Here is a 13,506-nt window from a genome sequence, read left to right as displayed (position 1 = left end):
CTACTAAAATCGTGCCACTAAGAAGTACACAAGAGCAACCTAAAAGCAAATTACTGCGGATGCTGGAATCTGAAAACAAGATTTTCCAGCATTTTCTCTTTGGTCACAAGAGCAGCCTGTTTGATGAAAATAGGTCATTTGCACATCAGCTGCTTTTCAAATCTGTTCAGGCAAATTATAAAATCCACAAACTATCAAATCCCTTCAGAAATCAATTCTGTGCACATTCAGGATCCTGACCTTCCTGTTGCTTGCCATTTTAACAAAAGACCCTGCTCCCATGCCCACATGTCTGTTCTTGGCCTGCTCCAATGTTCCAGTGAAGTACAACGCAAACTGGAGGAACAACATCTCATCTTCCGGTTAGGCACGCTACAGCCTTCCGGCCTGAACATCAAATTCAACAATTTCAGATGATCAGCCCCACCTCGACCCATTTGTTTTCATTTCATTTTAACTGTCTTTTACCATTTCTTTCTTTATATACATTTAATCCCCCCCCCCCCCCCTCCAATCTTATCCATCTTTCCTGTACCTTTCTCCTCTTTGCTTCCCCCTTCCCCCACACCTACAGTTCATCCTCTGATAGTTTCCCTGCTGTTTGACCTTTCACATATTTTGTCCCCTCTGGGGACTGCCATTAACACTCTTTCCTTAGTATCTGTGGCCATTAGCACCCGGTTTCCCTGGGTTTCTGTGGCTATGACTCATCTTCAATTTTCACTCCACAGTATAAATATTTCCCACTTTCTCTGTTAGCTTTGACAAAGAGTCATCAGACTCGAAACGTTAGCTCGTTTCTCTCCCTCCAGATGCTGCCAAACTTGCTGAGATTTTCCAGCATTTTCCCTTTCCCTTCAGAAATCAAAAAAGCCAGTAATAATAATATTTATATGGGCAGTCACTGAGCTAACATATTGTGGTGAATGCATAGTACTAGTAATTCACAAGTGTATTAGCATCATGTTCTGCCATTGTGTTGCAGCTATGTTATGTTGTTGACCTTGTGGGCTCCACCAATGGGCCATTGTGTGGCTTCACCCACAGGGGGATATGTTGGGGCATGTACAGGCTCCGCCCATGGCTCCTCCCCTTGAAAGGAAATATAAAGAGCAGTTGACCGGTAGGATTACAGTATTGTACCAGTCGCAGACAGGCACTGTTCTAAGCTGATTAAAACCTCGGTCTGCTACTACTCGTGTCTTTGAGTGAATTGATGGTCGCATCACATATAAACTAATTTCCAATTAGATTACATTTGGTTTGTTAATCTGACATATTTATTCACTGCTGTATAATGCATTATGTGTTACATTGCTTCCTACCTCAAAGTGTTTAAAGAACACTCTAGTAAGCGTTTCTCTGAAGTGTGATGGGCATAGAATAGATTCAATAATGACAACTCGACGATCCCTTGGGTTTACCAGTAAGTGTCTGTAAAGGAAAAGGGGGAGAAACAAAGTTAAGCCAACTTTGACAGAGAAATTAATCAACAAACAGAAAATAGTCAACTAGAAGTTACTTAAGACTTATCAGCATTTAGGGGCAGCACGGTAGCATTGTGGATAGCACAATTGCTTCACAGCTCCAGGGTCCCAGGTTCGATTCCGGCTTGGGTCACTGTCTGTACGGAGTCTGCACATCCTCCCCGTGTGCGCGTGGGTTTCCTCCCACAGTCCAAAGATGTGCAGATTAGGTGGATTGGCCATGATAAATTGCCCTTAGTGTTGGGTGGGGTTACTGGGTTATGGGGATAGGGTGGAGGTGTTGACCTTGGGTAGGGTGCTCTTTCCAAGAGCCGGTGCAGACTCGATGGGCTGAATAGCCTCCTTCTGCACTGTAGATTCTATGATAATCTATGTAATTTATAATTAAGGATCAATCACGTTCTGTTCAGAACTTTAATGAAAATTGTATTTTATAAATCTTATATTTTTCCTCTCCAAAGAAAATTGCAGTATGATTGTAGCTGAACTAAGGAGACTGAATTAAAGTTTATACCCACTGTTTCCCAAACAGCAAACTCTTGTAACTCATTAAAAAAAGTGGGGAAGAATTTCTGTCTGGACTCTCCTGTAACTTCAGTTCAAATTCCAGATTACAGAACGGGCCTTTTGCATCATTTCTCCATGGTGTTTCTGCTAAAGTCAATGGTGTTATGGTGGGAGATCAGCAACTCCCACCACAACTCAGAAATGTTACCCTGATTTTTATTAAAATATAAAATATGCTCCAGCAGCCAGATCAAGAGTAGCATTGTGTAGAGATTTGGAACAAGTCTGCTCTAATTGGTGTGGGAAGGTAAATATATTTAAAAAAACAAGTGAGAAATTGAATGCAGATTCCATTGTGTTCCAAATATCATCTTCCTTTGCATGTAAAATAGCATTAAAATATTGAATTACAGTATTAAAAATATTTAAATTCACCCTACCTGAAGTACAACATGTGAATAAATTCCTTCAAATACCCATAAAGCTCTTCAGTGTTGATGTTGAACTGTACTACTTTAACAGCCTGAAAAAAAAAGCAAAAGCATCTTACTGGCATTCTAGATGTTCATTTGGAGATTTACAATTTACAACCATTGTCCTGTATATCTACAGTGGCGACTGATACGTTTATTGTTATTATTGCTGCAAATATAGCTGCAAAGTTTTCCTACTTGGCTCGCTGTTCGTCACATGCAAAAAAACAATGCAAACTGACACAAATATTCTAATAAAAGCAAATTACTGCGGATGCTGAAATCTCACACCAAAAGAGAAAATGCTGGAAAATCTCAGTAGGTCTGGCAGCAACTGTAGGGAGAGAAAAGGGCTAAAGTTTCAAGTCCAGGTGACCCTTTGTCAAAGCTGAAACTATTCTAATTAGTAATCAGTAGGTAAGTAAAAACATCTAGTATGTATGAAAAATAGCTCGTGTGTGCATCATTCCAAAGGCACCATCAGCATGTCATATTATCCAATTTTACGCAACAGGCCTACCATATTTGGAAGCATTCAACTCAGTTGAAAGATCAAAACTGAACCATAAATGTTGGAAAACTGGAAATGGAAAGCTGAACAGAATTGATGAAAATGTCTGTTATACCAATAGCAATACTAAATCTCAGGCAATATTTAAGAAAAGTAAAGGAACGGTTGAGGACTCTGGGTTTGTACTCGTTGGAGTTTAGAAGGATGAGGGGGGATCTTATTGAAGCTTACAGGATACTGCAAGGCCTGGATAGAGTGGACATGGAGAGGATGTTTCCACTTGTCAGAAAAACTAGAAGCAGAGGACACAATATCAGACTAAAGGGAAGATCCTTTAAAACAGAGATGAGGAGGAATTTCTTCAGCCAGAGGGTCGTGGATCAGTGGAACTCTTTGACGGAGAAGGCGGTGGAGGCCAAATCACGGAGTGTCTTTAAGAAAGGTAGATAGGTCCTTGATTAATAAGGGGATCAGGGGTTATGGGGAGAAGGCAGAAGAATGGGGATGAGAAAATATCAGCCATGATTGAATGGCGGCGTAGACTTAGAACATAGAACATAGAACGATACAGCGCAGTACAGGCCCTTCGGCCCTCGATGTTGCACCGACATGGAAAAAATCTAAAGGCCATCTAACCTACACTATGCCCTTATCATCCATATGCTTATCCAATAAATTTTTAAATGCCCTCAATGTTGGCGAGTTCACTACTGTTGCAGGTAGGGCATTCCACGGCCTCACCACTCTTTGCGTAAAAAACCCACCTCTGACCTCTGTCCTATATCTATTACCCCTCAATTTAAGGCTATGTCCCCTCGTGCTAGCCACCTCCATCCGCGGGAGAAGGCTCTCGCTGTCCACCCTATCTAACCCTCTGATCATTTTGTATGCCTCTATTAAGTCACCTCTTAACCTTCTTCTCTCTAACGAAAACAACCTCAAGTCCATCAGCCTTTCCTCATAAGATTTTCCCTCCATACCAGGCAACATCCTGGTAAATCTCCTCTGCACCCGTTCCAAAGCTTCCACGTCCTTCCTATAATGAGGCGACCAGAACTGTACGCAATACTCCAAATGCGGCCGTACTAGAGTTTTGTACAACTGCAACATGACCTCATGGCTCCGGAACTCAATCCCTCTACCAATAAAGGCCAACACACCATAGGCCTTCTTCACAACCCTATCAACCTGGGTGGCAACTTTCAGGGATCTATGTACATGGACACCGAGATCCCTCTGCTCATCCACACTACCAAGAATTTTACCATTAGCCAAATATTCCGCATTTCTGTTATTCTTTCCAAAGTGAATCACCTCACACTTCTCCACATTAAACTCCATTTGCCACCTCTCAGCCCAGCTCTGCAGCTTATCTATGTCCCTCTGTAACCTGCAACATCCTTCCGCACTGTCTACAACTCCACCGACTTTAGTGTCGTCTGCAAATTTACTCACCCATCCTTCTGCGCCCTCCTCTAGGTCATTTATAAAAATGACAAACAGCAACGGCCCCAGAACAGATCCTTGTGGTACGCCACTCGTAACTGAACTCCATTCTGAACATTTCCCATCAACTACCACTCTCTGTCTTCTTTCAACTAGCCAATTTCTGATCCACATCTCTAAATCACCCTCAATCCCCAGCCTCCGTATTTTCTGCAATAGACGACCGTGGGGAACCTTATCAAACGCTTTACTGAAATCCATATACACCACATCAACTGCTCTACCCTCGTCAACCTGTTCAGTCACCTTCTCAAAGAACTCGATAAGGTTTGTGAGGCATGACCTACCCTTCACAAAACCATGCTGACTGTCCCTAATCATATTATTCCTATCTAGATGATTATAAATTGTATCTTTTATAATCCTCTCCAAGACTTTACCCACCACAGACGTTAGGCTCACCGGCCTATAGTTACCGGGGTTATCTCTACTCCCCTTCTTGAACAAAGGGACCACATTTGCTATCCTCCAGTCCTCTGGCACTATTCCTGTAGCCAATGATGACCTAAAAATCAAAGCCAAAGGCTCAGCAATCTCTTCCCTGGCTTCCCAGAGAATCCTAGGATAAATCCCATCTGGCCCCGGGGACTTATCTATTTTCACCTTGTCCAGAATTGCCAACACTTCTTCCCTACGCACCTCAATGCCATCTATTCTAATAGCCTGGGTCTCAGCATTCTCCTCCACAATATTATCTTTTTCTTGAGTGAATACTGACGAAAAGTATTCATTTAGTATCTCGCTTATCTCCTCAGCCTCCACACACAACTTCCCACCACTGTCCTTGACTGGCCCTACTCTTACCCTAGTCATTCTTTTATTCCTGACATACCTATAGAAAGCTTTTGGGTTTTCCTTGATCCTACCTGCCAAAGACTTCTCATGTCCCCTCCTTGCTCGTCTCAGCTCTCTCTTTAGATCCTTCCTCGCTTCCTTGTAACTATCAAGCGCCCCAACTGAAACTTCATGCCTCATCTTCACATAGGCCTCCTTCTTCCTCTTAACAAGTGATTCCACTTCTTTGGTAAACCACGGTTCCCTCGCTCGACCCCTTCCTCCCTGCCTGACTGGTACGTACTTATCAAGAACATGCAATAGCTGTTCCTTGAACAAGCTCCACATATCCAGTGTGCCCAACCCTTGCAGCCTACTTCTCCAACCAACACATCCTAAGTCATGTCTAATGGCATCATAATTGCCCTTCCCCCAGCTATAACTCTTGCCCTGCGGGGTATACTTATCCCTTTCCATCATTAATGTAAAGGTCACCGAATTGTGGTCACTGTTTCCAAAGTGCTCACCTACCTCCAGATCTAACACCTGGCCTGGTTCATTACCCAAAACCAAATCCAATGTGGCCTCGCCTCTTGTTGGCCTGTCAACATGATGGGCAGAGTGGCCTAATTCTGCTCCTATGTCTTATGATCTTTTGACTTCAGTTAAAATTGTTTTGCCCAAAAACACAATTACAAAAACATGCATCTCTCCACCCCCAACTCCACGAAAGAAAACAGGACCAGTAAGCACAAGCAGAAAAATATGTTGCTTCGATGTAACTAGAAAAGATATAAAGTATATATTATTAGAGGCAGTCAATGGTTAAACAAAGAAACAAAAGCAGAATTCTGGCCTTTTGCATCCTCCTGGTTTCCTTTTGTTTCCTCATGCACTATTGAAGCAACACAAGATGTTTTAACACAGTAAAGGAGCTATATACGGCTATATCAATTGAAGTAATTTTTGGTTTTGCAGTGTGAATCTTGACTTGTGTTCCAGCTGGATTCCAAGGAGAAACACAAGGTCCCCTTGGCAGGCTGTCTCATAATAGTCGGGTTAATGCCTTATGAACTATAACTTCAGCAAAATGCCAAACCTGGGAAAAAGACAGGATCCTGTTGCAATTTCTGTTCAAAACCCACCTAGAGTAAAATTAAATATTAAGAGTGTGAAAGTTCCTCGTCACACAGGCTAAATAATTTGCCAGCCAAGACTGCGAGAATCCAGACCTCACTCAGCCTTCGTCAAAATGAGCACACAAAACACTGAATTTCAGAAGCAATAGGACAAGTATAGCACCTGGTAAAATTAAAATCAATGGAGGTCAGGGGGGAACTTTCACCTAGTCAAAATGAAAATTGTGGTAATTAAGAGACCAATCATCTCAGCCCACGGATATTGTCATTGGAGTTCCTCAGGATAATAATAATAATCACTTATTGTCACAAGCAGGCTTCAATGAAATTACTGTGAAAAGCCCCTAGTCGCCACATTCCCGGCGCCTGTTCGGGGAGACCGGTACGGCAATTGAATCCGTGCCGCTGGCCTTGTTCTGCATTACAAGCCAGCTGTTTAGCCCACTGTCCTAAACCAGCCCCGATAATGACTGAGGACCCGCCACCTTTAGCTGTTTCGTCAAATACCGTCCCCCATAAGATCAGAAGTGGGATGTTTATTGAAAATCGCACCGTGTTCAGTTCCATTTGCAGCTCCTCAGATAATGAAGCAGTCTGTGTCCATACAAAGCAATACCTGGACAACATCCATGCTTGTGCTGATAAAATTGCAAGTAACATTCATGGCATTAAAGCCAGACAATCACCATCTCAACCAACAGTGTGTTTAGCAGCTTCCCATTGAAAATCAAGGGTGTTACCATTGTCAGATTCTCCACCATCAATAGCCTGAGGATTACCACTGTCCAAAAACCTACCAGGACTACATAAATAAAATGGTTTAAAGAGGTCAGAGGCTGGGAATTGTGCAGCAACTAACTTAACTCTCGACTCGCCCAAACCTGCCCTGACGATGCACAAGTTAGTGTGTGGAGAATATTCCCCATGTCCCAGAATGGATGCATCTCCAATACCACTCAAAGCTCAACACTATCCAGGACAAAGCAGTGCTTGATCAGAACCCCATTCATCACCATAAACATTCATTCCCTCCACCACAAGTTCAACAAGGCTGCATTGGTGCAGATTGGCAATCTACAAGGTGCATTGAGGCAACTCATCAAAGCCCCTTTGACTGCACCTCCCAACCTGTAAACTCTGCGATCCAGATGAACAAGGGAAGCAAATACATTAGAACACTACCACCTTCAAGTTACACCTCACCCAGACTTGGATATGTATTGCCATCAATTCATCTTAGCAGGGTCAACATAACAGAAACATGTGTTTATACAGTGCCTTTGACATTGTAAAACGTTCAAAAAAAACGTTCTAAGGTACATTTCGTGAGCATTATAAAGTAGAATTTGCACTAAGCCACTTAAGGAGATATTAGGGAGATAATCAACAGCTTAGTCAAAGAAGTAAGACTAAAGGAGCATCTTAAAGAAGGAAAGACAGGAAGAGAGATGAGAGGTTCAGGAAAGGAATTCTAGAGCTTAGCTCCATGCAACTGAAGGCACAGCCAACAATGGAGGTGCAATTGAAATGGAGAATGCTCAAGAGCTCAGAATTAGTTGAGGTTTGTGGTGATTGTGGCAGGTTAGAGAGATAATAGTCTTTCTTAATGTCACAAGTAGGCCAACATTAACACTAATGAAGTTACTGTGAAAATCCCCTAGTTGCCACACTAGGGCGCCTATTCAGGAACACGGAGGGAGAATTTAGAATGTCCAATTCACCTAAAATCACATCTTTCGAGACTTGTGGGAGGAAATCGGAGCACCTGGAGGAAACCTACGCAGACACGGGGAAAACGTGCAGACTCTGCACAGACAGTGACCCCAGCTGGGAATCGAACCCGGGACTCTGTTGCTGCGAAGCAACAGTGCTAACCACCGTGCTACCCATAGAGGGGAGCAAAGTCATGGGGGAATTTGACAATAAGGATGAGAAATTTAAAAATCAATGCATTGTTTAATCAGGTGCTAATGTAGTGAGCACAGGGTGATGTGTGAATAAGGACATGGACAGCAATGTTTTAGATGACCTCAACTTTACAGAGTGTAGAACGAGGGAGGTTCGAAGTGTGTTGAAGCCGCAAACAGCCACTCGGGGAGGTGGGGGGGGGGGGGGGGGGGGGGGGGGGCTTCAGGGCTTCAGGGAGACCCCGGAGTGCAGGGGCACACCCATGTGGCGTACACATAGCTGGCGGCCATGTTGGGTGGCCCCTGGACAAAGGGAAACCCCGGAGTGCTGGGGCCCGACCTCATGGTGAGAGCAGCGACCGTGGCCATTTTGGACAGCTGCCTAACAAAGGGAAACCCTGGAGTGCAGGGGTGCGTACACCAGCTAAGTTTGGGTGATCCCGCAGGACCAGGGGGTCAGAAAGCCCCCACCAGGATTGTTACCTGGAATGTAAGGGGACTCAACGGCCCAGTGAAAAGATCCAGAGTCTTTGCCAACCAAGGAAGCCTAAAAGCAAACATAATCTACCTACAAGAGACGCACCTGAGGGAGAAGGATAGACAACTGATGAGGAAGGGCTTGATGGGACAGACGTACCACTCATGCTACGGGACGAGGGCAAGGGGGGTAGCAATATTAATTAGCAAGAGGATGAGGTTTACAGAAACCAAGACAGTTGCAGACCCAGGGGGACGGTACATCATGGCCAGCAGTGACCTGGAAGGGGCACTGGTCACATTGGTAAATGTGTACGCTCCCAACTGGGACAACACAGAATTCATAAAGAAGACCACGGCGGAAATCCCTGATCTTGACACACACCGACTGATTATGGGGGGACGACTTTAACTGCGTGCAGGTCCCACTGACCGACTAATCAAACCCCAGAACGGGGAAAAAGACTGGCATGGCTCGGGAACTAGGAGTTTTCATGGAACAGATGGGGCCGGTGGACCCATGGAGGTTCCTGCACCCAGGAGAAAAGGAATTCTCATACTTTTTAAAAAAAAATTTATTCAAATTTTCACAAAAAAGAAAACAATAACAGAAAATTCTAAGAACAAAAAGAACTTGGTGCTTCCAGGGATCACGGGAACGGAATACTCCGCGATCGTTATCTCCAACCACGCTCCACAATCTATGGATGTGAGATTGGAGACAGGCCGGGCCCAGCATCCCACATGGAGGCTGGACACGGACCTCCTGGCCAACAAGGCCTTCTGCCAAAAAACATCGCGACTACGTTAGTAACAACCAAAACGGGTAGGTCTCACCTTCCAAGTTCTGGGAGGCTCTGAAGGCAGTGATTAGAGGAGAGATCATAGCCTACAAGGCAAGCAGAGATAGGGAAAAGAGGGTGGCCAGGCAATAACTGGTGGACTCCATTCTGAAAGTCGACAGAAAATACTCCGAGGCCCCGACTGTAGAGCTGCTGGCGGAGAGAAAAAAGCTGCAAACGGACTTTAACCTGCTGTCCACTAGGAAAGCAGTGTACCAACTCCGCCAGACACGGGGGACCTTCTACGAGCACGGAGACAAAGATGGTCACCTACTGGCTCACTAGCTGAGAAAGCAGGCAGCCAAAGAAGGAAATAGCACAGGTAAAGGAGAGCAGAGGCAGACTGGTAACAGAACTAAAGGAGGTCAATCGGGCATCTGAGACCTTATTGGGGACAGTACACCTTCTAGCCCCCCCAATGGGGACGCAGGGATGAAACAGTTCCTTGGGGGGGGGGGGGGGGGGGGGGGGGGAGAAGGGGGAAGAGAGAGAGAACAGACAGCTGAGGGGAGCTGGAAGCACCAACAGACCCGAGTGAAATCATGGAGAGCATCAGCTCCATGCAGGCAGGGAAGGCACCTGGACCTGATGGGTTCCCGGCGGACTTCTACAAATAATTTGCACCCAGTCCTGGCCGCACACCTAAGGGACATGTTCGTCGACTCACTGACAAGGGGCACCCTGCCCCCCACGCTAACGCAGGCCCAATTATACTGTGCAAAGCACTGAGCAAGGCTAACTCCACCTCCTCCTGCGCAAGGCTCAGACTAATGCAGCTTAAACCCGAATGTGCAGGTTCGTCCCGGAGGTGGAGGATAAATGTGAACGGTGCCAGAGGGGCACGGCCAACTACACCCACATGTTCTGGGCTTTTCCCAAACTTTCTGGCTTCTGGACAGCCTTCTCCGAGGCAATGTCCAAGGTTGTGGGGATGAGGGTGAAGCCATGCCCGATAGTGGCAATCTTTGGGGTATCAGAGCAGCCAGAGCTCCACATGGTGAAGGGGGCTAATTCCCTTGCTTTTGCTTCCCTAATCACACTTCGGCGAATCCTGCTCAGCTGGCGATCAGCAGCACCACCCACGGCTGCAGACTGGTTCGCTGACTTCTCAGAATTTCTCCATCCAAGGGTCGGAGATGGCTTCCTGGATACTTGGGGGCAGTTGTCGGCCTGTTCCAAAACCTGTTTGAGGCCAGCAACGAGGAGTAAGCTAAGATTAAAAAGGGGGAGGGGGGAAGACACCGGAAGGTAGGTAGAGAAAGCTTGAGAGAAGAGGAAGGGGTGAGGTCTACCCCCCCTTCCCTGAAAACAAAAGAAAAATGTAGCCGAAAGCAATGTAAATATACACAACTGTTTATAAATATGAGAAATGCCAATAAAAAGATTTTAAAATAAAGAAGTGTGTTGAAATAGTTCATCTAGAGGTAACAAAAGCATGAGAGCTTCAACTGCAGATGAGCTGAGACAGGGGAGGATTCAGGCAATGTTGCAGAGGTGGAAATATTGTAAGCAGCCTTAATGATGGCACAGATATGTGATCTGAAGTCGGTTCCACCTCAGACAGCTGACAGGGAGAGGGATGGCAATGAAATGGAGCCTGTAGCATGGGCCCAAGACAATGGCTTTGGTCTTCCAAATATTTAATTGGCGAACAATTTTGCTCATTCAGTAGAATCAGTGTGATGATTGAGAGACAGTAGATGAGTAGAGAGGGATGGTGGGGAGGGAAATCTGGGTGTCCCCAATGCACAAACCGATGCCAAGGGGCAGCATGAAGAGAAGAAATAGGAAGGGGGACAAAAATATATTCTTGGGTGACACTCAAGGAACAACGCAGGGGCAGGAAGAGAAATCCATTGCGGGTGATTCTCTGAATACAGTTAGATAGCTGTTAGTGGAATGAGTGGAGGGCAGTCTCACTCAGCTGGTAGTGGAGAGGCGTTGGAGGAGGTGTGGTTAACTGTGCCATAGATTGTAGTCAGGTTGAGAAGAACAAGGAAGGAAGTTTACCTGTGTCACAGTTAAAAATTATATCAATGGTGACTTTTATAAGAGCCATTTCAATACTATGACAAAGGAACCGTAATTGATGGGGTTAAAAAAAGAAAGAGTTATGGGAAATATGGACACGGATTTGGGAGGAGTGGTTGAATAGTCAGCAGTTTTGTGAAAATAGGATTGAGGGAGCAAGTGGTAGATATCCTCGCAATTATTGTTGTAGATGATGGCAAAAGAGACAGGGGAGAGGTGGGCGCTGCACTGTGATAGTGGTTAGCACTGCTGCCTCAATGCCAGAGACTTGGGTTCAATTCCGGCCTTCGGTAACTGTCTGTGTGGACAGTTTGTCCTCTTACCTCCATGGGTTTCCTCCAGGTACTCTGGTTTCCTCCCACAGTCCAAAGATGCGCAGGTTAGGTGGATTGGCCATGCTAAATTGCCCCTTAGTGTCCAAAGATGTGAGGTAGGTGGGGTTATGGGGTGTGGATATGCAGGTCGTTCTTTCAGAGGGACGTGCAGACTCAATGGGCTGAATGGCCTCCTTCTGCATTGTAGGAATTCTATGGTTTTATGTTTCTAAGTTGGCACACAGTAGAAAAAGAAAGTTAGAGGTCATCTTCACATTCATCATAGAAGTGCAAACATTTTTGACAGATGACAACAGGACCCAAGAGTACTTTATGTGGTCCAGCCAGATCGAACAGTGAATGGCTAAAGAAGTTGTCCACCATATCTATTCAACATCCCTTGACATAAAGTGGCGATAAGGCCATACTAGGCCCAACCATCTTCAGCTGCTTCATCAATGACCTACATTCCATCATAAGATCAGAAGTGGGGATGTTTGCAAACTACTGCACAAGTTCAGCACCATTTGCAACTTCTCAGATAATGAGGCAGTCCATGTCCAAATGCAGCAAGAACTGGACAATATCCAGGCTTGGACTGTCAAGTACCAAGTTACATTCGAGCCGCACAAGTGCCAGGCAATGACCATCTCCTACAAGAGAGGATCTAACTATCACCCCTTGACATTCAATGGCATTATCCCCCACAATCAACATTCTGGGGGGGTTACCATTGATCAGAAACTACACTGGACTAGCCACATCAATACTGTGGCTACCAGGGCAGGTCAAAGGCTAGAAATCCTAAGGTGAGTAACTCACCTCCTGACCCCCCCAAAACGTGTCCACCATCTACAAGGCACAAGTCAGGAGTGTAATGGAATACTCTCCACTCGCCTGGATGAGTGCAGCTCCAACACTCAGGAAGCTCGATCATCCAGGACAAAGCAGCCCGCTTGATTGCTCCTCCTTCCACAAACATTCAAACCCTCCACCACTGACGAACGGTGGCAGCCGTGTGCACCATCTACAAGATGCACTGCAGTAACTCACCAAGGTTCCTTTGACAGTATCTTCCAAACCCATGACCACTACCATCTAGATGGACAAGAGCAGCAGATACCTGGGAACCCCACCACCTGGAGGTTCCCCTCCAAGTCACTCACCACCCTAACTTGGAAATATATCTCCGTTCCTTCACTGTCGCTGGGGCAAAATTCTGAACTCCCTCCCCAATAGCATAGTGTGCATACCTCCACCTCAAGGACTGCAGCGGTTCAAGAAGGCAACTCACCACCTGAAGGGCAACTAGGGATGGGCAATAAATGCTGGCATAACCAGCGATGCCTACAGCCCCTAAAAGATACTGGGTGAACGGTCTAAGTAAGGCAGAGTTAGTGGAGATGAGGGCAACGGTGGAGTAGAGGTTATAACTGAGCAAATTAATAGCTGCAAAAATGTGATGAGGAGGGTGAAAGGCTAGAGAGTTGGGATTTTAAATGTAATGTTGTAAGTGAATTGGGGGCTAGTTCCTTTGC

General features: G+C 45.5%; 1 protein-coding gene across 2 annotated transcripts in view; it reads right to left on the bottom strand.

The window, feature by feature from the left end:
* actr10 (actin related protein 10) overlaps positions 1 to 13,506 on the bottom strand; it is a 43,087-nt gene that overhangs the window by 18,200 nt on the left and 11,381 nt on the right. For both annotated transcript variants that reach the window (XM_038779962.1, XM_038779969.1), the window contains exons 3-4: positions 2,435 to 2,517; positions 1,326 to 1,434 (exon numbers count right to left, since the gene is read on the bottom strand). In XM_038779962.1, coding sequence (XP_038635890.1) covers positions 1,326 to 1,434; positions 2,435 to 2,517 — 192 coding nt within the window. The remainder of the gene's footprint in view (positions 1 to 1,325; positions 1,435 to 2,434; positions 2,518 to 13,506) is intronic.

The sequence above is a fragment of the Scyliorhinus canicula genome, chromosome 2 (genome assembly GCF_902713615.1).
Source record: "Scyliorhinus canicula chromosome 2, sScyCan1.1, whole genome shotgun sequence".
NCBI lineage: Eukaryota > Metazoa > Chordata > Chondrichthyes > Carcharhiniformes > Scyliorhinidae > Scyliorhinus > Scyliorhinus canicula.
This window is presented reverse-complemented; position numbering and strand designations above follow the sequence as displayed.